This window comes from Carassius auratus, chromosome 18 (genome assembly GCF_003368295.1).
Source record: "Carassius auratus strain Wakin chromosome 18, ASM336829v1, whole genome shotgun sequence".
NCBI lineage: Eukaryota > Metazoa > Chordata > Actinopteri > Cypriniformes > Cyprinidae > Carassius > Carassius auratus.
In genome coordinates, this window is record NC_039260.1 from 7,516,695 (window position 1) to 7,541,802 (window position 25,108).

At 36.1% G+C, this 25,108-nt stretch overlaps 1 protein-coding gene across 1 annotated transcript in view; it reads left to right on the forward strand.

The window, feature by feature from the left end:
• The window catches only part of itpr2 (inositol 1,4,5-trisphosphate receptor, type 2), a 76,472-nt gene that overhangs the window by 20,100 nt on the left and 31,264 nt on the right, over nt 1-25,108 (forward strand). Inside the window, exons 11-37 of the mRNA XM_026287346.1 lie at nt 1,129-1,277; nt 1,769-1,868; nt 1,948-2,111; nt 2,330-2,471; nt 2,548-2,706; nt 2,785-2,957; nt 3,717-3,836; nt 3,963-4,145; nt 4,234-4,485; nt 4,594-4,741; nt 5,949-6,096; nt 6,195-6,382; nt 6,510-6,630; nt 6,738-6,789; nt 7,653-7,821; nt 7,948-8,115; nt 8,870-8,959; nt 9,048-9,173; nt 9,375-9,497; nt 9,638-9,838; nt 10,116-10,358; nt 11,336-11,461; nt 11,626-11,754; nt 11,911-12,031; nt 12,442-12,620; nt 13,197-13,330; nt 14,413-14,521. Coding sequence (XP_026143131.1) covers nt 1,129-1,277; nt 1,769-1,868; nt 1,948-2,111; nt 2,330-2,471; nt 2,548-2,706; nt 2,785-2,957; nt 3,717-3,836; nt 3,963-4,145; nt 4,234-4,485; nt 4,594-4,741; nt 5,949-6,096; nt 6,195-6,382; nt 6,510-6,630; nt 6,738-6,789; nt 7,653-7,821; nt 7,948-8,115; nt 8,870-8,959; nt 9,048-9,173; nt 9,375-9,497; nt 9,638-9,838; nt 10,116-10,358; nt 11,336-11,461; nt 11,626-11,754; nt 11,911-12,031; nt 12,442-12,620; nt 13,197-13,330; nt 14,413-14,521 — 4,017 coding nt within the window. The remainder of the gene's footprint in view (nt 1-1,128; nt 1,278-1,768; nt 1,869-1,947; nt 2,112-2,329; nt 2,472-2,547; nt 2,707-2,784; nt 2,958-3,716; nt 3,837-3,962; nt 4,146-4,233; nt 4,486-4,593; nt 4,742-5,948; nt 6,097-6,194; nt 6,383-6,509; nt 6,631-6,737; nt 6,790-7,652; nt 7,822-7,947; nt 8,116-8,869; nt 8,960-9,047; nt 9,174-9,374; nt 9,498-9,637; nt 9,839-10,115; nt 10,359-11,335; nt 11,462-11,625; nt 11,755-11,910; nt 12,032-12,441; nt 12,621-13,196; nt 13,331-14,412; nt 14,522-25,108) is intronic.

Consider the following 25,108-nt stretch of genomic DNA (forward strand, 5'->3'; position numbering starts at 1 on the left):
GAGTCAGACGTGCTGTCTGCTTCAGTGGAGGAGTGAGTCAGAGGAGCTGCAGAGAGTCAGAGCAGAGGAGAATTTATAATGCTGCTCTCCTAATAGCCCTCCATCAAAAAGCTGCGGTGAAAACAGTCGGTGCCACAGATGCAGTCCTGAATAATATCCCCACTGTAGATGACCTCTGGGTTTTTCCTCTATATATATATATATATATATATATTTTTTTTTTTTGCAAGATCCATTTGAACTGTGGCCATTGTAGGAATTGCAGGTTCAATGCTGTCGAATAACAATTTTCAGTTTTTTAAAAACCAGCAAAAATGTGTTTACAGTTGCGCAATAACATTGGAACCGAATAAAAGTTAAAATGCATTATTTTATAGAGCCAGGAGACATAAACAATGAAAGTGTAGTAGTTTAATAGGATCTTGTCATATGCAACCTTCAAATCCTGTTAGCCAGCAAAGAGCTTTAACAAAAATAAGAGTTGCATATTTCTGCTTTTAAATGCTTTGCCCCATAGACTTCCATTGGAAGTGCATTTCTATAAATAGGTTATTTTATTGTATTTTATATATATATATATATATACATATAACTTTATTTTATTATTCAGCGGGGCAGTTTTTGTTATTTTACTATTATTGATATACTGTTTGTTGTTTAAATTAGTTTTGTTTTCCATTAAAATTTTAATTAATTCCATTTAGTAATTTTGTTTTGTTTGTCATTTCTGTAAGCTTTAGATTTTTTTATATTGTTTAATAAATTTTTATTTTAGTTTGTTATTTTAGTACATCAGTGAAAATGAGAAACATTTCCCTGGCAACTGGCAATACTGTAATATAATACATATTTTTAATATTTAAGTAGCATTAATGCTGATTTTTTTTAAAAATTGTTTTAAGATTAATTTTAGTTAACAATAATAACCATGGTTTGAGTTATGTAAAAATAAAAAAAAATTGAATAAAGTAAAAATAAATCCATACAGTAACCCATAATCACGACAAGGTATATATTTAAAACCGTATTAATGGTACAGTACATGCAGGCTCTGTGTTACTTGCATTGTCATATGTGGATTTTTATACTCCAGTGTGACTTTCCCCTGTCTCTCTGTGCAAACCTCAGACCAGCACAGACACGTTGTACTCTAAAAAGAAGTGGCAGGCTGACAAGATCCCCTACACCCTTGTTGCAGTGCCCCATGGCAATGACATCGCCTCTCTTTTTGAACTGGATGCCACCACCTTACAGCGGGCAGACTGCCTAGTTCCCAGGTTTGTTCCTGTACACTAAAATGATTTTTAATCATCAAAACCATGAAATTAGAATGAAAACCACTTAAATTTAGATGTTGCATTTATTTGTTTAACAAACCCCTTTATCATAAATGAGGAATGGGACAAGCAATCTACCCTGATTAGACAAGCTCCAAAATTGGCCAGAAGTACAAGCTAAGAGATGTAGGTGTGAAAAAACAGCAGTAAGGGTTTGAAAGGGAGTAATGATTGTAGAACAAGTGCTCCCAATGCATTCAAGTGCTCACAAAGCCTTTTTAGAGCAACCATTTAGATTTTAAAATATACTTATGAAGCCATTTGTCCAGATTAGTATTTTTATTCAAGTCCCTATTACATGCTATCGATGGGATAGGAGTCCATACTATGCCAAATGTACTGTTGGGTATTTCTAGTAGCTGAAAAATCAGCATTATTCTAACAACTGCAAGGTCCTGGGTTCAATTCCTTGAAAATATGTCCTTTTTTAGGAACTCCTATGTGAGACTCAGGAACTTGTGCACAAACACTTGGGTGACCAGTACTAACATTCCCATCGATGTCGAGGAGGAACGACCCGTTATGCTCAAGGTTGTTTATTTCCTTTCTTTTTATTTGAAGAAAAATTTGTCAATGAAAGCTTGTGTAATTTCTCTGTTTATTTGAACAGATCGGCACCTGCCACATGAAGGAGGACAAGGAGGCGTTTTCCATTAATTCTGTCCCCCTGTCAGAAGTCAGAGATTTGGATTTTGCCAATGATGCCAACAAGGTCTTGGAGATGTTTGTGCATATTTTGAAGATCAGCAATTTCGCAGTAGCAAATGAACGCAGGTATACATCATACTTACTGAAGGCCTTTGAATTTAAGGTGCGGTCACAATAGAATTTTTTTTTTTTTTGCACACTAGCATTGTCCATTGTCAATAGCATAGAAATGTATGAAGCACAGCTCACACAGAACTCACTTTCAAGCCAAGGAAGTAAAATGAGATCACTATTATGCATTTATAGTTTTAAAAACATACTTACTCTTGCATTTTTACGTTTAGGTTTACTATTAAGCTTTTGGAGGATTTGATCTTCTTTGTATGCGATGTGCCGAACAACGGACAGGACGTGCTGTCCGTGGTCATCTCGAACCCCAACAGAGAGAGGCAGAAACTCATGAGAGAGCAGAACATCCTGGCACAGGTTTGCTCGAACAGTTGATTCTTAAAGGATCGTGAATTGCATGGCAAATTTCTGACTGTCATTTTTATTTTTGCAGATCTTTGGAATTCTTAAAGCCCCATTTTCTGAGGTTAAAGACTCACCCATGCCGAAGCTGGAAGATATGGGGGAGCAGCGCAATGCTCCATTTAAGTACATGCTACAACTCTGTTACAGAATTCTGCGACATTCCCAACAAGATTACCGCAAGAATCAGGCAAGGAACATCTTCAGTTATAAGTTTGAATTATTAGGATTGTCCATTAGACTAATATACGTGGCTTCTTTCTCACAGGAGTACATAGCCAAGAATTTTTCCATCATGCAGGCTCAAATCGGCTATGAGATCCTGGCCGAAGATACAATCACTGCTCTCCTGCACAACAACCGCAAGCTGTTAGAGAAACACATCACTGCACGTGAGATTGAGACCTTTGTCAAACTTCTGCGCAGGAACCGAGAGCCCAGGTCTGACCCAGAGATTTAGACATCCTCTCAAATGTTTGGCACTAACCAGTAGCGGCAGAAAATGCTAAAGGAATGATGAAATCTTTAAGGAAAATGAATGGATCCTCTGTAATTTGGAACCAATGTATTGGGATCAAATAAGAGATCTTTAAAACACATACTGTAATATTCTGCTGGATAGACAATAATTTATTGTTTTTTCAAATTAGGATTTTATTTTTTTTATAAGATTATTTGTCCCATTAGTACATTTTATATTCCAGATTAGTTCTGTTCTGAAATATTACAATTTAAAATGACATTTTTGATTTTATGTTTTAAAATATAATAAAATACACTCTTGTGATGGCAGAGCTGAATTTTCAGCAGCTGTTACTTCAGACTTCAGGATCACATAATCTATCAGAAATCATTCTAATATGCTAATTTGGTGCTTTTTTTGTATTGTAAGTGTTAAAACAGTTGCTGCTTGATTTTTTATTTTTTTGGAAAGCGTGATATATTTTTCTTAGGATTCTGTGATGAATAGAAAATGAAAAGAAACCGGATTTATTTTCAAAAAAAAATCGCAACAATGTAAAAGTCTTGACGGTCACTTTAGATAAATTTAATGCACTGAATAAAAAATATTTCTGATACTTTCAAACAGTAGCGTGAATGAAGCTTTGATTCTTGCATTTGATACAAGTGCTGTTTTCTCATTGGTTAGTGGTGGTCTCATAGTAAACGGTATAGTTTCTTGTGCATTTTTTTCCCCAGGTTTCTGGATTATTTGTCTGACCTGTGCGTCTCCAACAAAACAGCCATTCCTGTCACTCAGGAACTGATTTGCAAATTCATGCTGAACCCTACCAACGCAGACATCCTCATCCAGACCAAGTGAGATCCTGGGATTAGCTATATAACAATGACTCCGAATAATGGGATGAAACTCTAATAACTCTAACAGTGACAAGGTCATTTTGTATTATATTAAGATGTATGACTGGGTTTATGTTTCCGTAGACTGATCCCACACACAGAGAGTTCTCTGGAGTCATCTTTATTCCCGGACGATTGTGATGATGAAGAGGTATGGCTATACTGGATTGATAACGACAAAGAGCCTCATGGGAAATCCATCCGCCACCTGGCTCAGGATGCAAAGGATGGACAAAAATCAGAAGTTGAAGTCATCACCTACTACAGGTTAGAGTTCATTTATTGATTTATCATATAAGCAGGGTTTTTTATTATTTTTAAATGGGAGTACATATACATTTCTATCCATTGTTAGGTGTCAACTCAATCTTTTCGCTAAAATGTGCCTGGATCGGCAGTATCTGGCCATCAATCAGATTTCCAGTCAGCTGCCAGTAGATCTAATCCTCCGCTGCATGTTTGATGACTGCCTGCCTTACAACCTGCGTGCCTCATTTTGTCGTCTGATGCTGCACATGCATGTGGACCGCGACCCTCAGGAGGCTGTGGTTCCTGTTCGCTATGCACGCCTCTGGACTGAGATACCCTCCAAGATCTCTGTCAATGAGTAAGATGGAAACTGCTCTTTGCCTCTGGTGCTTCTACCATTATGTGGCTTTATTTATAAGACTGCTTTGTGTTGTTCAGATTATCTGACTGTACAATTGGTGAACAGGTATGACTATGAGTTCAGAGACACATCCAGAGAGGACATGAAGAGAAAGTTTGCGCCTACTATGCAGTTTGTGGATGAATATCTCAAAGATGTGGTCAGTCAGCCTGATCCCTTTGGAGACCGAGAGAAGAATGAATTGACCCTTGAGGTGAGATGATGTTTGGTTCCGTCAACGGTTCTCACATGTGCAGTTTTCCATCAATGTGGACAGAACACTATAAACACTCTGAAATGCTCTGACATTGTTTCCTGCACTACTATTCAGCCAACACCAAATCTACAGTGTAAAACATAGAGCCTGATCTGGGGTGCGTTTCCCAAAGTATCGTTAGCTAACTATGGTGCTAAGTTCCATTGAACTCTATTGGTAATGACGGAACTTGCAAGCATAGTTGCTTTTGGGAAACGCACCCCAGGGTAGTAAAATCCCAAAAAAATGACTCTTTTTTTTTTTTTTTTTTTTTTTTTTTTTTTTTACTCAGTGGTTTAGATTGATTCATGTAGCAAGATCAGTGTAGTCAATGAATCATTCTGAAGAGTTGATTCTTTAAAGTGAATCAAAACCATCGAACTGTGTAGTCCAATTCTCAGACTGATGACTTTATTAGGCTTTTTTTAATGATGCAGATTTGTTCATATAGCATGACTATTCTAGTCAGTGCTGGTGACTCATTGTAGTTGTGAGTTGGTTAAAATCACTGCATGGCCAGTAGAGTCTAATTCTTCAAATTTAATGGTATTAAAGAGTTTTTTTTTTTTGTTAGTAAATCAGATTTATCCTTACAGCGCAAACATTGTAGTACAGTTCCTGAACTAATGTCTCTTATAAGCTGCTTTTATTTTAGTGAATCTTGACTACTCATGTAGTGCATTGATTCCTGAACAAATTACTCCATTTACTGAATCAAAAACACAGCTCATCCAGTGTAGTCTGACTGCCAAATAAATTTGATCATTCCACTCTATCCATGCAGCACAAATGGTCGATTCCTGAGTGAATGTCTCTATTAGTGAATGAAAAATACAGCACGTCCAATGTAGTTGGATTCCAAAAGGGTGTACTGTGTTTTGTTAGGCATTATTTTAAAGTCAAACTGATTCCTGAACAATTGAATTGGTTCTTTGTAGTGCCTCATTTTAGTGAATCAGTCACATGGAGCTTATGTTGCACTTCATGCTCGTGTGTCTGTGTGTGTTGTATTTGTGTGCCAGCTTTGATGTTTTTCTACAGTGTATTATGTGACGTATTCAGAGGACAGAGCAGATCGGTTGCATTAGCTCTACCAGAATACTGATGATTCAGTCTCTAACACTTTGAATTTGAATTGCTTTTCCTCTGTCTGTCCTTCTAACAGGTGGTCCACCTGGCGCGTAACCTGGTCTACTTTGGCTTCTACAGTTTTAATGAGCTGCTGTGCCTCACACGCACACTGCTGGCCATCCTTGACATTATCCAACCCACTTCCACATTTATGTTCAAACTCAACAAGACCCCCGAGGGAGGTGAGACCCCATTTTAAAGCTGTCTTCAGTGTTTGTTTTGCAAGATAATAGCTGCTTGTCCTTGAGGCGGTGTAACACTTCAGGCTGTGTTTGTGTAGGTAATAATGTCATGCGTACCATTCACGGTGTGGGTGAGATGGTGACTCAGATGGTTCTGAGCAGAGGCTTGATAATGCCTCACTGTCTCCCTGATGCTCAGCCAATCCACGGAAAGCAAATCTGTCTCCCTGACAACCAGAACGTCATGGTGATGGACACCAAGCTCAGGATTATTGAGATTCTGCAGGTGATGCCCTTGTAGACCGTTGCATCTCAATGAACTAAATTGATCAGTTATACAACACGGACTCAAGTTTATGTCAAAGAAAGATTTGGAGGTTGTGTTAAATGTTGGCATCCTTTTCTATTTCTAGTTCATTCTGAATGTGCGTCTCGATTACCGCATCACCTATCTGCTGTCTATCTATAAAAAAGAGTTTGGCGACCAGACTTTGGACACTTCTGTTTCATTGGCAGAAGTTCCTGTCATGGCTGGTGAGAGTTTCATGATATATACAATTATATAAATTCATTTCCAACCACACCATGCAGTTGATAAGTTTATTTTTGGTAAGTTTTAATATTACTGTGGTATGTTCCAGAGCCAAACATTGAGGAGATTGCGGAGAAAGCAGAGAACATGTTTTCAGGGAGGTGAGGGAATGATTTCTTTTTTTTGGTGTACAAAATATGATTGATATGTGAAACCTGAATCACTTTTAGCACTGATACTACCTTTTTTAAATGAGCTGAAATAAGTCCGACTGTCAATACAGGAATATTGTGAAATATTGTTACAATTTGGAATAACTGTTTGATGTTTTAATATATTTAAATATTCAGTTTATTCATATGATGGCAACGCTGAATTTTCAGCAGTCGTTACATTATTTAGAATCCTTCAGAAATCATTCTGTCCTTCAAAAATTAAATATGTTGGTTTTGTGATCAATAAATGTTGTCTTATTATTATTAATGTTAAAAACAGTTGTGCTGCATAATATTTTATTTGTGGAAATTGCCTTTTTCAGGATTTGATTAATAGAATGTTCAAAAGAACAGTATTTATTTGAAATTTGTATTGTAACACTTTGTTACAAGTTGTTTCACCTTTGATCAACTTAATGCATTCTTGCTTAATAGTTTTTCTTTGTCAAACCAAAAATATTACTGACCTTAGATTTTGATCGGTAGTGTAAATAAAACGTTTCCCCCCTTTTTTAAAAATTGATTTCAAAAGGCATTTTTACCTTTTATGTGTTTTTTTTTTTAATGACCATAAAAAGAAGCAGTGTGCTGTTTGCTACTCAGATTGAATAATAATAAAAAAAAAAACAATTTGAACAAACTTGCCCAAGATATAACACAATAAACTCTACTAGTTTAAATTTCTGTAATTGTGCCTTTTTCTCTTTTTTTTTTTTTGCTGCTGTGTCTTTAGGACTTCCATGTAAACACTTGATTTTAGGATTGGCTTCTTCATTACTGATTCCGATCTTGTGCTGTTGTGTTCACAGTGCTAAAGAGAGGAGCTCGGTGGACCTCGATGATGAAGGCGGTCAGACGTTTCTGAGGGTGCTTATTCACCTGATCATGCAGGACTACCCTCCGCTGGTCTCCGGCTCTCTTCAGCTCATCTTCAAACACTTCAGCCAGAGAGCCGAAGTTCTGCAGGCTTTCAAACAGGTCTCACTCTCACTCATATTTCTCATCAGTGTATGGAGACTACAGCTTTGAAATATTCTGTTTTAATGGAAGAACCACATGTTTTAATGGTGCTAATGGCCAATTAAAATGGTGTTTGTTTTGCAGGTCCAGTTGCTGGTTTCTGAGGAGGATGTGGAGAATTATAAGAAGATTAAGGCAAGTCTGGACCAGCTGCGGCTGACTGTGGAGAAGTCTGAGCTCTGGGTTGAGAAGAGTGGAGGTTACAGCAATGAAGACATTGGGGAGAATCAAAACAAAGAGCAGAATTTGGAGGTGTGCACCTACTGGAGAAACACTGCAAGGATATTGCTAAATTGTGATACAGCAGATTTGCTTCCTCTCTGCAGTGTATTGTAGATACAGCAAAGAGAATACGTTTGCCATCTTATTTTGTAAGACTTTGAAACAGCAGTTGATGTTTGATGTGGATTAATTTTGTGACCCTCATAAGATTAGTTCACTAATAATTTTGTCCTAATAATTATAGATTGACCAACATTATATTTTATAAATTGTGATAAACTCATAATACTGATATCAGTAATAATCATAATGCAAATTCCGTTTTATTTTCTTTGTAGTTTAGTGATGATTTTTAATTATTATAATTTTTTTTGCTATTGTTGTCAAAAAGCTAACATTTTATTTCTTGAAATAACGCTGAAAATAAAATATAAATACTTTATATAAAGAACTTTAAAAAAAAAACTTACAAAAACTTTTCAATTAGTTTCTTTTAAATCATTTAAGTTTAATTACTAAACTACTCAAAATTAAAAAAAATCTATATCAATAGCACATAATACATAAAAATTTGTAAAATGATATGTATACATGATAGCATATTTTATATACAATTATGAATACTTAAACTTACATTGAAAAACTTTTTTTTAATAAAATTTAATTCAAAATATAATATATAGTATAATGGTAATATATAAATAATTCTAAAATAAGAGTTAAATGGTTATCTCTTATGAGGCACTACATTTCTTGATTTCACATCTTAATTTCTGGTTTCTAGGAAGCAGGTATCTTGAGCCCAGTGCAGGATGGGAACAATAAACCTCAAATAGACAGCAACAAAGCCAACAACTACAAAATCGTCAAAGAGGTGGGGACTTTTTTAAACCGAGTTCTTCAGTTTTAATTCTGAAATATCTTTTGAAAACTTCAAACTTGTGATTTTGTTTCTGATGCAGATCTTGCTGAGTCTCAGTAAACTCTGCTCTCCCGGTAAGAAGATCCGTGTGCAGCAGCAGAGGCTGTTGAAGAACATGGGAGCTCACACTGTAGTGCTGGACCTCCTCCAGATCCCATATGAGAAGGTGAGTGGACATTCCTTCAGTGCTTAATGATCAGTTCAGTATTTTATAGATTCCACAACCAGGCATTAACAAATTTTGTTCATCAATTAAGAAGTGGTTTAACCATAATGTAACATTATCATATGCTCCTGTAAAATATACACATGGAGATTGTCATATTGAGATCCTTATGCCGCCAAACTATTGCTTCTCTGTCTTCAGGGGGATGAAAAGATGGACGAGATCATGTCTCTAGCCCACACTTTCCTTCAGTACTTCTGCAGAGATAACCCACAGAACCAGGCACTGTTGCACAAACACCTCAACCTCTTCCTCACCCCTGGGGTGCGTGTCACCACTGAGTTGATTTCAGCTGAAGACACTGTTAATGAGCATTACACGTCCTTTCTATTAATGAAAGATTATTTGGTGTTAAAAGGGAATTCTGATGCTGTTTTATTTAATTCTCACTTTACTTCTCTCAGCTTCTGGAGGCAAAAACCATGTGCTACATCTTCAGGAACAACTATCACCTGTGCAATGAGATCAGCGACCGCGTGGTGCATCACTTCGTGCACTGCATCGAGACCCACGGCCGCCACGTGCAGTACCTGCGCTTCCTCCAAACCATCGTGAAAGCCGATGGCAAATACGTGAAGGAATGTCAATGCAAAGTCATGAATGAGGTCAGAAGGACTTAGAATATATACTTATAATATTAAAATGTTTGCACATATTTTATAATAATTATAATTAATCATATATTTTGAAAATAATTAGGTTTTAATATCTATTGTTTTATTTTTTATAATTTTGTGATGCTTATTAGTTATTTTGAAAATATTGTAATACTCATTTTTGTATCACTCTCCACTAATTGTCAATATAGACTTCCCTTCACCTAAAAGTGAAGTTATGTTTTAGTAGAGCGAAATCGGACATTGTGTTTGTTTTGGGCCGTAGCTGGTGAATGGAGGAGAAGACGTGTTGGTTTTCTACAATGACCGTGCCTCTTTCCCGGTGCTGCAAAATATGATGTTGTCTCCGCGGGAGGAGAATGATGCTCTAGCGTACCACATCACCCTAGTGGAGCTGCTGGCAGCCTGCACCGAGGGCAAGAACGTTGATACGGAGCTCAAGTGCAACTCACTTCTGCCGCTTGATGACATTGTCAAAGTTGTCATGTACGAAGGCTGCATTCCAGAGGTGAAGAAACATTAACCCCTACCTGAATGTTCTTTTGAAATACTCACCATGGCATATTTGAAAAGTGCTACAGCTGTTGATTATGGTGTAATGATGCTTTTATAAGTTATCTAATGACATTAGTCTAATAATGGAGAACAAAATGTGAAACCCGCCTTCTGCCAGTTTAATTGTATTTAGGCACCTCAGGTTGGCAGTTAGCGAAAAAAACAGCGCATTTAATTTCATTCATCGACAAAGTGCGCTTGTTCTTGTTGGTGTCGTCAATCTGGCAACCTGTGTGTGCATCAAGTCTGATTTAAGAAATTCATTCTTTCTTTCATCTAGGATGCATTAAATTGGTCATAATTGACGGAAAAGTCATTTAATTTCTACAGTATCTAGAATTAATTCTGTACTTTTGAACATCAAAGTATCCTAAAAAAATATATATTATAATACACACAAAATATAATCTTCTTTAATGTGACATTAATATACTGTATTTTAAAATGCAATTTTTCTTTAAATTAGAAAACAGTTATTGGTGTTATTGTTATTATAATTGTATCATTTCACCATATTACTATTTTTCCTATATTTTAATTTAAAAAATGCAGCCTTTGTGAGAATAAGAGATTTATTTTTCTTTTAAAAACATTTGAACATTATTGAATATATGTTTTTGCCTACACATTTAAAACATTTGAATGTCATTGCATTAGATAAAATACCATACCAATACAATAATTGTAAAAAAATTAGGTTTGAAGATTTTTTTTTTTTTACGTTTTTTTTTACTGTAGATATCCAAATTCCTTTTTAATGCCACAGTATACCAAGGTGCTGAATGATTACAGAATACATGGTATTTACCTAGTACTCTAAGATACTTTATGTCATTGCAATAAAAAAAAAAAATAAATTAAACTGTAGACTTTTTTTTTGTTAGTGACATCAGCAAGACTTTTTGATTGTTGTTTTTATATCTGTTGCAGGTAAAAATAGCATATGTAAATTTCGTGAACCACTGCTATGTGGACACTGAGGTGGAGATGAAGGAGATCTACACCAGCAACCACATTTGGAAACTCTTTGACAATTTCCTTGGAGACATAGAAACTGTGAGTTAACTGACATCAACTAACTCTATCTCTTCCGTTTTCCCTCCCTCGCAATTTGTGAGGCATAATAGACAGGCTTAAAGAGCTGTTTAAATCATCTGTGACTGATTTGTACTTGCTTTGTGGGTGCTAAGCATCCTGAACTAATGATGATGATGTTGTAGGTGTATAAAGGCACCACAGACAGGAAGCATGCGGATACATGGCTCGAAAAATACGTCACTGATACCATCATGGCCATCGTCAAGGGCTTCTTCGGCTCGCAGTTCTCCGTCAGCAACTCAAACCTGCAGGTAGAGCTAGAAAGTTCAATCCACGAGTTCCTCCCCTCATCTCATTTCGGTCTGATGTGAAGAGGAGACGTATTTCTCTCCCTATGCTCTATGAAGCATATTAATGTTGCTTTACTAATGCTGATTGACATTGAGATATTTCTATCTTTTTGTCAGGCTCATCAAGCAACTTTCGTTAAGCTGCTGCAGAATGCCTTTAAACTCTATAACTGCACCTGGCTCAACTCCCTGCAGAAGACTAACATTGAGGGGTGCATCAAAACCCTTGCTGACGTGGGTAAGTTTCACATCTGGCAGTGATGATTCTTAACCCAAATATAATGCCCCCATGTGTCAGAGGGATTTGGTTTGTGGATTAAAGGTTTTGTTTTTATGAATATTCAAATATGGTAGCTTCACCATGGCTTAAAAATGCTTCCAGCTAATTATTCAATGCTCGCATGTTTTTAAATATTGACCACCCTCTTTCAGAATTTAGAAATCTGAAGGAGGATGGTCAATATTTAAAAAACATGTCAGCATCGAATAATTAGCTGGAAGCATTTAAACTAAAAAATACTATAAAAATGTCCCCAGAAGAGTGTTTGCCATTAGTGTTTGAGAATATTAATCTGTTTAACATTTAACAAGCTAAATGTAAGAAAATGCATAAAGTTTATAAAAGCATCTCCATCTAACCCTGTCCAGCAAAAAGCCGGGCAATCCCCATTCCAGTGGACCTGGACGGTCAGGTCAATACCCTGTCACTAAAGACACACACCAGCATGGTGCAGCGCGCAGTGAAAGACTGGAAGCTGTCGACCCGCGGCCGGCCCCGTAAGGAGCCTTTTGGGGCCCATGATTACAGGATCATTGAGAAACTTCAGGTAACATCACCTTCAGATCTAAAACTGTCCCTGACAGTTTTCTAAAGGCAGCTGACCAATCAGAATCAAGTACCATATTTTCTGGAATGTAAATTGCATTTTTCTTTATCATCGGAAGTGTGCTGCGACTATTTACTTTCAGTTTCGATTTAAGTTAATTTAGGTTTGCCATTTATAAGAAATGTTGTTTGTAATTAATGCCACTATAGTTTGTTTGTTTATACCAAAATATCATTTGACTTGAATGTAATAATAACGTGATGCCACAACTATGTTTTTTATTTTATTTAAATTTTTTTATGTGAAAGTGTATTTTTTCAAGATTTTCATGACAAACATCAGTACAATTCAATTTTGACCCTGTGCAGCTGTGTTTTCCTTCCAGAATATGGCCTTCCAGAAAGCTATTATTAAAAAAAGTTATAAGAATAGTATATCACATCGTCACTGATCCAATCATTACCTTATGCTACACAGCTGATGAGATAACAGTAATAGTGTTTGTGCATGTTAAATGTCTTCTGTCTTTTACACTGACTACTGCTTTTGATTGGATGTTATGTGTATGTTTTTCAGGGGGTCATTGTGTATCTGGAGGAGCAGTTTAGTCCGCAGGTGCATGCAGAGTTTTCTGTATTAGTAGACGTACTGCAAAGCCCAGAGATGCTGTTTCCTCAGCTCCGCAGTGAGGATGGAGCCTTCATGTCTAAGTGAGACACGCACCCACATCAAACTAATTAAAACCGTGCGTCATATGCGACGAATATATTAAACAAGTCCACTGGCAGTGTTAAAAATAGCCATAGGTATGACATTATAAATCCATGAGAATTTCTTTCTGCTATATCCGAGTCTGAGCAAGATATAGCTTTAAAATCACAGACCGTCTGTGTGTGATTATATAAGTCTACATGACTTCCTGTTTTATGTGTCACAATGTTTTAGGATATTCCATTTATTGAAATAACATGACTTATGGAACTGAAACTGCCAACCCAATAGTATGTGATATTGTCACATGTGGCTGGACTTTTTTTCTTAAATTCTGGCTTGCAAATCACTTGATTTTATTTACAGATATCAAATATATGGATTGATTGCAATGTAGACTACTTTTCAAAAGTTTTGGGTCAGTTTTTATTATTTTTTTTTTAAAGGAAATTAATAGTTTTGTACAGTAAGGATACATAAATTGAGAAAAAGCAACAGTGAGGACTTCTTCATTGTCACAAAAATATCTTGAAAACAATAACACCGCGCAACTGATTTTAACATTGAGAAATCTTTCTTGATGACCAAATCAACATATTAGATTGATTTATGAGCAATCATTTGACTCTGAAGCCTGGAGTAATGATGCTGAAAATTCAGCTTTGACATCACAGGAATAAATCACTTTTTAGTAAAAGATCTTACTGATCTCAAACTTTAACAGTAGTGTATTTTTAGTCTTTAAATATTTAAATAACATCTGACTGTTATATAAAATCCAGTTTTGTCACATGTCTAGCCTGTAAATGGGACTGTTACCTGCATAATCTGTTGTTCTCAAGAAATACAATCTAAGCCAGTGTTACTCCAATGAAATACAAAGAATTAAATTCTAAATATTTTAGGTTAAAAAATTGGATGAAAATGTCTTTTGATACATTATTAAATGTATGTATTGATTATAGTTAAATGCATAGTTGCAAAACATTTGTAGTTGATGTGACTAGTCAAGTGGCCAAGTGGATATACTTGAATTATATTACATGTTTAGTGTGAAATATGATACAATATTTTTTCTCAGGCTCATCAAACACACCAAGAAACTGATGGAGAAGGAGGAGAAGCTGTGTATTAAGATCCTGCAGACCCTGCGAGAGATGCTGGATAGGAAAGAAATATTCGAGGAAAAGGTAAGTGTGTTGGGAACTTTCCGTAACCTTATTCTGGCCTTTTTGCTAACGCTTTTTTTTTTTTTTTTTTTTTTTTTGTATGAGTGAATATTTTCTTTGTCTGTAATTATGAAAATGTGTTTCTTAGACAGCCTGCCACTAATGAGCAGTAACAAACAGCAGATCAGCTCAGGGTTTATAGTGAACATCAGAAACACCTGCCACCTGTGATGTCATAAAGCCATTACAGAATGTTGTTGCCATGCAAGTAACCACCAGAAGAGGGCGATAGTGCCAAAACCAGGGATTGTGAACCTGATGACCCCTCCCCTCAACCCGTTGAGCCAAGAGTGCTTGTGTGTGCGTGCAGTCGTGCAAAGTGAAGCGCGGCTCCTGGGCCTCTGCAGTGTTGTTGGCATCTGTAGCAGGATGAATGCTGGGAGTCCTAAAGCTCCAGACAGTTAATCAGCATTCAGTGGAGAAAAAGTCCCGCTCTGTTACATAAGCAAAGGCACATGAGGACACTCTCTTAGTGCTGGAGCAAGTAGCCAAATCATCCAGCGCCACAAATCAATACTGCAGAGATCTAACTATGGCCTTGCACATGGAGAGAGAGAGTTAGAGGAAAAACAAAGAAAAGGAAGAATAGAAAAATAATGAATAAAGGACAGGAAAAGCTCTAGCAGGTTAATTCCAATTTGTTGCATCATAAACATGTCATAAGTCATTACTGGTCGAATGTCTTAAATGTAACATTGTAACATACAAGACAAGTGACAAGTTTAAAATATAAAGGCATGGTTTCTGATGAATCATCGGTGAATTGGCTTATGATTAGTAAAAAAAAAAAACTTAATCGGCCCCGATAATTGAGATCGGCTTGGGACATTCCTAATTATGATATCGCAGTGCGTTGCAGAATGTTGTAAACGTAACAAACAAGACTTGTGACTAAATTAGAAGGTTCGGTCAAATAAGCAATTTTCAGCTAAATTTCATGTGTGAAAAACAGATCCGTTGATTATGTCAAGCTGTATGGAGCACAACGTGACCGAAATTTGTGCAGGGAACTTTTTTTTTTTTTTATCCTTGCGCAATCCGTCCAGTCGCACAGATTTATTTTAGAACAGCTGGAATTCACCCTCAAAATATCGCAGTGCAGCGATAAATATGGCCACACCTTAAAAAGGATTTGTTTAGTTTCTCCACCCACAAAAAACAACAAAAAAAAAAAATGGTTTGCGTGTTTATTTTGGAATGTTCGTTCTCCACTGGGTTTGGCTGTTTGCCATGTTGTTGCATCATAAACATTATGACATCATGTAATTATGACATCACAATAAGTGGCGAAAAGTCTTAAATGTATTTTAAGTTTAGAAGTGTAAAAGTGACTCTGATTTGTTCCGCCTCTCTACCACAAAAAAAGATAGTTTGCGTAATTCCACGACCATATGTGTTTGTTTATTTTGGAGCTCTCGTTCTCCACGGGGTTTGGCTGTTTTGTCGTGTTCTTCCCGCCCTGAGAGTGGTGCTGCGGTTTCAAGCAGACTTGCTCGGCACAGACCGCTGGCTCCCCGGAGAGACAGAGAGTAGGAGGGAGAGTGAGGGAATGAAGGAGGGAGGGAGCGAGCATGTGATAAGCCATGTGAGGGAAGAGAAAAAAGCGTGGCACAGCAGCAGGCGGAGGGATTGGAGAGGTGCGGTGTCTGCCGAGTCCATGAGGCGACGGAGTGGGGGGTGTTTACGTAACTGGCCTGCAGTGTCTGAGCCAACCTCACGTGGCTCATCATGTTCTCGCTCTCACTCACTCGCTCGGTCTCTCCCATCATTTAGCACTTGTTTATCTCAGTCCCTTTTCTCTTAAGTCTTTGTTTTCGGGTTGAATTTCTCTCATACTAGCTCGAAGCCATTCTTTTTTTCTCTTTTTTTTCTATCTCTCGCCAATGACTTGGTGATTTGGTTGCTGAGCAGCAGGTCATGACTCATGAGCAGATATAATTGGTCTCTCTCTCTCGAATGATCACTTGTGTCAGTGTGGTGAGCTGAACGTGAGCATGTGTCTGCACACAGTGTACAAAATGTTTAAAATGTCAAGCAGGTGCTGTTGTTCTGCTGTAATTTTAGATATGCGTTACTGGCCAAACAATTACAGCAGAGAAAGCCAAGCACAAAGCTTCAAAGTGGCGAGAGTATCCGTGTATTTTCCTGTGTGTTTATTCAGTTTTTGTCAGTGTGGAAGACGTATGTGTAGTTGTGTTTAGGAACATTTGACTTGTGGTTCCAGGGAGGGTGTGGTTTTGACTGTTCTAATTTTAATTGATATATTGACTTAAATTAGCATAATTTTTTTTGTGTTCCCTCGTAATCTTTAATTAAAAATACTAACTTCCACTAGCCCCTGCAATCATTTAAATATTTTCATGACATAGTCATAAAATAAACTAAGAATAAAGTTTTCTAGAATTTTTAATTCGTTTTTTACATTTCAAATAGTATTGTGACCACATTCCCTGTTAACTACTGTGTAGTCACTTTATTTATCCATCTTAAAATTATGAATTTAAAAGTTAGATTTTTAACAGAATTTTTAAATGTTCACCAAGGCTGCATTTATTTAGTAATAATATGAATATTATTAATATTAGTATTCTTATTTATATTAGTAATATTATAAAAAGTTTTACAATTTTCTATTTTAAAGTTTTTTTAAATGTAATTCTTTCCTTTTCATTTTTTTTATTTTTTCTAATATAAGATGTAAAAGTCTGTACTGTCATTTTTTTAAATAAAAATAATGCATCCTTTTTTTTCTTAAAAAAAAAAGAACAGTAATTACAAATTACAAATAATTACATATGTTGAACAAATTCTGCTTATTAAATCAAGCCAAATTGTTGATGCTCACTGCTTTAAGGCACAGATTTAAATGACTTTGGACATTAAAACAAAAAGATCTGAAACTTCAGACCGTCATGTACTGTGCTATGTTTGTGTTCAAACAGTGAACTACGTCAATGAAAACACTAGTCTGTTTATAAATCCCTCTGGCCAAATATCCAATACTGGCACAAGCACCAGCACCATTTTCATGATGCACCACACAGACTTTTTGTTTTTGCAGAACGTGATATAAATGTGTGAGTGAGTGTGGCTCGGTGTACGTGTGAAACCCTTCAGTAAGACAGCCAGGCCAGTTCTGGTCCTTGCATACTTTCTCTCTTTCCCAAGATGTTTCTGATCATTGCGTCCAGCTCTTGTTTCAAATCATTAACCGCAGCCTGTCCCAGAGTGTTTATTTAGAGTAATACCTCACGAGTCTCACGGGTTAGGTGTACCCTTGAAGTAAACTCTCTCTCCCACCAGTATTTGGTGACTAGCTTTGTGTGTGTTTGTGTGTATAAACAGGACTCTCCTGTTTGTTGACCAAAGGAAAGAAAAGCCCTGTTACATAACAACCTCTCTCTCTCCCTCTCATCCTGCCTGTATTTTTCTTCAGCCAAGTTTCACACTACCGCCCAAAAGGCAAAGCAGCTTTCCAGATTACCAACCTCAAGTGGTTAAGCTCCTCACACATGCAGATACACACACATCACTGCACACACAATGCTGGGCTGGGGGTGGGAACAGGACATGTACACGCTCTAAAATATATGCACATACATCAGTTCTGTGCGAGCAGGTCTCCCCAATGACTGCGGTGGAATACGACTGTTTCAGCCCACACACAAATCCTGCCAGAGCTCTTAGACCGAAGCCTACATGGACACACACACACACGTTTAACCCAGGGGTCTCACCAAAGCCACATGCTAGCATACCTGTTCAGGGAGGTAGTGTCCCGACTGCTAAAAAATCTATACAAAACACATTTGCAGTGCATTTAATTACTGGACAGTCGGGGACAAACGGGTTTGAGACCACGTTGAACATCTGGGATAAAAAATTTGGATATAAGCTAAATTTGAGGATTTAAAAAAATGTTGAATAAAGAAACCTTAAAGTAAAATGAGTAATGAGTAAACGAGTAAATCTTAAGTAATCCTTTTTTCTTTTTTTATATAAATACACTTTTTTCATCTTATAAAAATTAAATAAAAATAATATGAAATTTATATATTTTTAAATGATTTTTTTTTTTTTTAAGTACAAATTTTTCATTCTGCACTTTTAAACGGTTTGAATTTTGCATTGCTCAAATTAAATTTTCTATTTCTAAATTAGAAATGAAATACACTCTAAAAAAAGCAGTACATCCAAAAATCTGTGTTTAAATAAATATTGTCTTACCCCCAAGTCACCCTGGTAAACCTATAGTGTTTAATTTTAGATTTAGAGATGTCCTTTAGTTCGACTCTACTGTATATCACTTGCAATTTCATGTTTTAGCCACAGGTGGCGATAGAGGGTCCACATTTTTGTATTGTGTTTTATTGCATTATCTCTTACACTGTACAAAAATTCTTCCTTCTAGCAACTGTGTATTTGTAAGGGTGTTGCTTTTTTTGCCGTCCCACCCTCATTGTTTAAATAAGTCATCAAACATGGTGCAAGAGGTGTGTGATCACCATGGAAATGAGCCCAGAACATGCTGTACTGCTCCTTTTCCTCAGAAAAGCACACCTGTAGATGATCCACAGGAGGTCCAGAGTACGCTGCAGGAGCAAGCTGTAGTGAAGAGACCAACTTTAAGAGCAGAATGTTCTCAACAGCTTAGATCATGTTCTGTATTGATATTCATCCTGGTCAGCTTGTCCTGCATTCACACCATTGGAAAGCACCATAGTTAATTTGTAAGGATATTTTTTTACAATAGAATCTTCAAAAACACTGGACCACAAAACCAGTCATAAGGGCCAATTTCTTGAAATTGAGATTTATACAACACCTGAAAGCTTAAATAAGCTTGTTAGGATAATACAATATTTGGTCGTCATACTATTTGAAAATCTGGAATCTGAGGGTGCAAAAAATTCTAAATACTGAGAAAATCGGCTTTAAACTTTCCCCAATGAAGAGTTTAGTAATGCATATTACTAATCAAAAATGTAAGTTTTAATATATTTACAGTCGTAATTTTACAAGATGTCTTCATGGAACACGATCTTTACTTAATATCCTAATGATTTTTGGCATAGAAGAAAAATCAATAATTTTGACCCATACAATGTATTTTTGGCTATTGCTACAAACATTCACCAGCGACTTATGACTGGTTTTGTGATCCAGGGTCGCAAATGGAAAATCCAAGCAAGGCCAGTGCTTAGTACAGTGTCTGAATCTTCACCACATTATTATTTACAGGGCATTACTAAAGTATTACAGCTCGACTAAATATATAAGCTGTATTTTTTTTTGATCAAAAATGGTTGAAAACAGAAATCTTGTATTAAAAAAAAATAAAAAAGATAAATAAATTCTAGTGATATTGGAACTCTAACTGTTTGCATCACTCTGCTTGCGTTATTTCTTATTGTGAGTATCAAAGCTATGTCCAAATCCATTATAATTTTATAAATAATACTGTGTTTGTGTCATGGAATACAGTTTTGAGAGTTCTTATTTTTAGGTGAGAATGTACTTTTTTTTTTGACTTCATATATGTGGTTTGTTAAAGATAATATCTATTTGAAAATTTGCTTTAAAGTTTTTCGGAGATGTGAGCTCCAGGTTGTCAGAGGCCGTTCAGCACTCATGTCACGTTCACACCAAATCTTCTGGAATTTGCCACTACTTCTGTTGTCTCTATAATGGTTAAACATGAGATCTAATTTGTTATGGGTAAATCTAAAGAGCAGTCTTGAGCCCCGGGCATGCCATTTTAACTATAGTTTACATTAATAAAATACAGCCTTGTTTAAAATATTTTAAAAAATCTAGGCATGCTATTTGTGAAACAATGGGTCAGTCTGAAGAGCTTGGTGAAGTACAATTCCAAGCATCATATGGAGTGGACTCCAGAGCAGTTGAAACATGTTGGAGTGGCAAATCTTGCTTTGGCCGTCTGATGGCTGAGTCTGGGTTTTGCAGATGCCAGGAGAATGTTACCTTCCTGACTGCATTATGCAGACTGTAACTGTTGTAGGGCTGTTTTTCAGGGATTGCCAAGACATTTTTGGACTGTGCTATGCTTCCAACATTGTGAGAGCAGTTTGGGGAAGGTCCTTTTGTTTTTCAGCTAGCAGTGCCCCAGTAAACAAAGCAAGGTCCATAAAGATATTGTTGGATGTGTTTGGTGTGGAAGAACTTGACCTCAACCCCATCAAACAGGTTTGGGATGAACTGGTGCAGAGATTTCGAGCCAGGCATTCTTGTCCAACATCAGTGTCTGACCTCACAAATGTTCAAAAAAGGGAGCAATCAAAAATCTTGTGAAAAGCCTTTCCAGATGATTGGAAGCTGATATAGCCATAAAGAGGGGACCAACTGCATGTTAATGTCTGTGGATTTAGAATGCAATGTCATTAAAGAGAGAAAGTATTGGCCTTGCCTGTAAATCAACATTCTCTCCATACATGCAAAGATAGAGATACAGATGTATATTTCTTTCCTGCATGCTTTTATAACTGTCTCCACGAAAGGCTGTGGAACAGATGTTATTAATGTTGGCTGTTTATCAGCCCTTTGCTTGTATATTTGATAGATTTAAGTGGATTCATCATGAAGATTAATTGTGCATGAGACTCAGCATCTGTGAATTCATGCTGAGTACTGTTTGTGTGTAAATGCTCACTTCGGTGGGCTCCAAGTGTTCAGGTCTGTCCGAAATCCAGGCCCAAGCATCCACGGGTCAAGGACCTAAGGACGTTAGGTGATCACATGCCCCACTTCCGAATGACACCAGGGTCCGTCATCTTCAGGAATGGCTGTTTATGTCCTTGCTGCTGTTTGTCTTGGCCCTGGCTGCAAATCAACAATCTCTCCAATTGCTCTCACATGCAAGGCTAATTTGTTTTCCTGCTTGTAGCACTGTTTATGAGGAGAGCCACATTGAACACTGCTACCTCTGAGAGCAGGTCACAAGGGACCTCTGGACCAATCGCAGAATGGTCAGGCCACTGGACTAGGCGGATGCTTACAGGAACCCAGACTTAGAGACTCCCACTTGTCCTCCTGACTGTGGGAAGATAAATGCTGGTAGAGATTGATATTGGAGAGTAGTGTTAGGTGTCAAGTCCAGAACAATGCAAATGGAGCTCATGATCATGATCTTGAAATGTTTTTAAAGTAAAAGAATGTATTCTGAAGACTTTAGAATTGCGTAAGGAAATTCACATGTTTTGTAAGCCAGATTTAGTGAAATGATCTAACTCAAAAGAATGATTTGTCCCACACTTATGAATAGTGAGAGCTATTAAGTGAATAATAACTTACATTTTGGCTTCAGAAAACTTGGTATAAAGTGCAAATTACTTTCATACAGGATCAGAAAATTTACTTTTAATTTATTGCCCCCCTTAATTGAATTTGTTAACCTTTTTAAGGACTTTGTTATAATTACTAAATGTACATTGGTTGACTATGTATTTAATATAGAATAAAACACAACTTAAATTAATTTTTAAAAACAATAGCCTGCAGAAATTCAGGTTATTTTAGTTGAAACAAACAAACTGTGAGTAATTTAAATAAATTGCAGCAAGAATGTCCCCCATCACTGAAGCACTCTGCAAAATGAATCTCTTACTTGAATCGTATCTGCACTTTGTTGTTCATGAAGAGAAAACTTGTGAGAGTGCAGATTCACATTTCAGTCAGTGAGCATGTAGACAGAGCAAAACTGCATTTTCAGAAATGACTCATCTAAACTCCCCTGATTGGCCATTGTATTCATAAATTCAACAGAAATGTCTGTGATTGGTGGTTGTAAAGCTCAACTCTCATGCAGAGTGAGAAGATCTAAATAATTAACACTTAAATCACTTTCATTTCATCTACATTTGCAACAGTTTAAATAGATTTAAATGTAATTTTTAATAGATTTTCATTGTGGTTTGCATCCTAGAATGCTTTTAAGCTTCAAAAATAATGCAAAAGCACTATAAAAGTGAACTATTTATCATTTCTGAGTGAGCTATCCTTTATTAAATGAACTAGTATCTTTCTCATTCTTTTTCCACTATCTTCCCTGGTTTCTGTTATGCAAGATCTCGACTCTGAGAAGATGTGTTCATTGTGTTCATGTCTAGACTGCCTGACAAGATTTTAGGTGTATTGATTTTTCTCTCACTCTTTCTCTTCCATAAATCTGTTCCACCCAAACGTATACTCCTCCCTCTGCTCTTAAATATGGGAATGCATCGTAGAAAAGTTTCAGTCCATTAATTTTAAAGTGCCAATGAAGTTGTTTTGAAGGCCTTTTGTGGTGTGTGAGATGTTTACAGAAACGCTTCAATGGATAAAGCACATAAAATTAGTTATCTGGCTTAATTCAGCACCTTTCACAGACTTTAATTCTAAAATTTTATCACCCTCTGAACAAATTATATTATTATACTGCAAATGTGTTTTTGGTCAGAAATGTAAAATATTTTGAAAAACTTTTATACTCACCAAGGCTGCATTTATTTTAATTCATTATATGTTTATTTTATATTTATAATAGATTATATGTATTGTAAGTGTTCTGTGCTTACCATAGCTTGCACTTATGTTATCCAAATACAGAAATACAGTAATAGTGTGAAATTATTACAATTTAAAATAACTGCTTTCTATTTTATAATGTATTTTAAAATATAATTTATTCCTGTGATGGCAAAGTTTTCCAGTGAGTCTTTAGTGTCACATGATATTTTAGAAATCATTCTAATATGCTGAATTGGCATTCAAGAAATACTTATATTATTATTATTAATGTTTAAAACTGTTGTGCTGCTTAATATTTTTATGGAAATAATTATAAATTTTTTCAGGATTCTTTGATCAATTTATTTTTTCAAAAGAACAGCATTTGCGCCGTTTCCACCGAAATGGACATAAAGCACATATTATGCGTGACCATATTCTACATCCCTAATACGATCCATAGGGATGTAACAATTAACTACAAGCCGGTTGAAAATCGATTAAAATATGTGACAATTCAAATCGGTTGCGATGCTAAACAAATCGCAATTCAGTTAGGGGTAGGAGTTTATATGAATGCATCTCTGAGGGGAACTTACTGTCTTTTAGAAAAGTTTACATTATTTTTTCTTTTCATGTTGCCTCTGTATAATGCTTAAAGTTCATAATGCAGAACTGCTTTGTTTACAGCAGAAACCAAGGAAACTCTGTAAGCGCCATTTCATGCAGATATTTTTATTATGTATAGTTTTACACAAGTGAAGTCAAACCATTCTGTTTTTGCTTCAGAATTTCGAAATTATACAATCTAATTAAAAAAATACTCATGTTGCGTGTATGTAGCATCTTTGTTTGGATCATGATTAAAATGCAGTGGTTGCATTTATGGATGTCAACGATTAATCGATGATCGATTAATTGTGGATAAGAGATACAATCGATTAAAGCTATCGATGGTTGGTTAACCTATTTAATGTTGGGTTTACGTGCGGCTCATGCGCAAAAAATGTGCGAGCAACTGTGGGTGCCAGTGACCGTATATAAATGCATCATCATTCATAATGTGGCAGCTGTTCATGTTTCATTTATTTTGTTCCTTAACCTATGATTTAACTGAATTGAGGGAACAAATAATAAATCGAACAAATTCTTAATTCATGAAAAAATGGGACGAAAATGGGAAGAAAAATGGGAAGAAAATGCATAGCCTATGTAAGTAATAGGCCTAAAATAAAAATAACAGTTTTCATAAAATAAATATATATATATATATATATATATATATATATATATATATATATATATATATATATATATAATATAATTCTACTATATCTGACTTAAATAATTATGATAACTGATTTAAAACAGAAGTGTGTCACGGTGCTCCATAAACTAGTTCACGGAAAGGAAAGGATGACAACGCGCATTCTGTTTGTTTGCTTTATTTTACAAAAGCACAAATCTTCTGTTTTTTATTGAGTGTGCACAAATAAAAATAGACACTTTTTGCGGATTATATCTTACTCCAAAAAGGATTTTCTTTTGAAAAATGTCTCTGAAAAAATGTGAACTGTTCGATCGCACCCCCACATATTCTAGCAATTCAAACTTGCAGTCTGTTTATTATGAGAATAAAATGCAGTCAACCAAACATATAAAAGGTTACACTGGTCAGTTTAAATAGACCTTAGTATACCGATCCAATCTGCTGTTATGCCACGGACATTTTTGCTCATGTGAAGAGGATGATCTTTTCCGTCTATATGCAAATGCATGTAAAGTACAGGTCTAGTAATTTACATTATAAATAATAGTTTAACATTCAAATACAGTGTGAATACGGAAACATTTGGATTTGGGCCGGCACATCCAGCCAAACCTGCGCTCGCTCTTTCTCGGCTGCTCGCAAGCACTGTCACTATCTAATGCACTGTAAATGAAATTTTTAAAACAAGTAGGCCTACTGGGATGCAAAAATTCAAAATCTGACATTTTCTGGAACAGGAATCCAGCAGGATCAAACTAAGTACTGGTCATAAT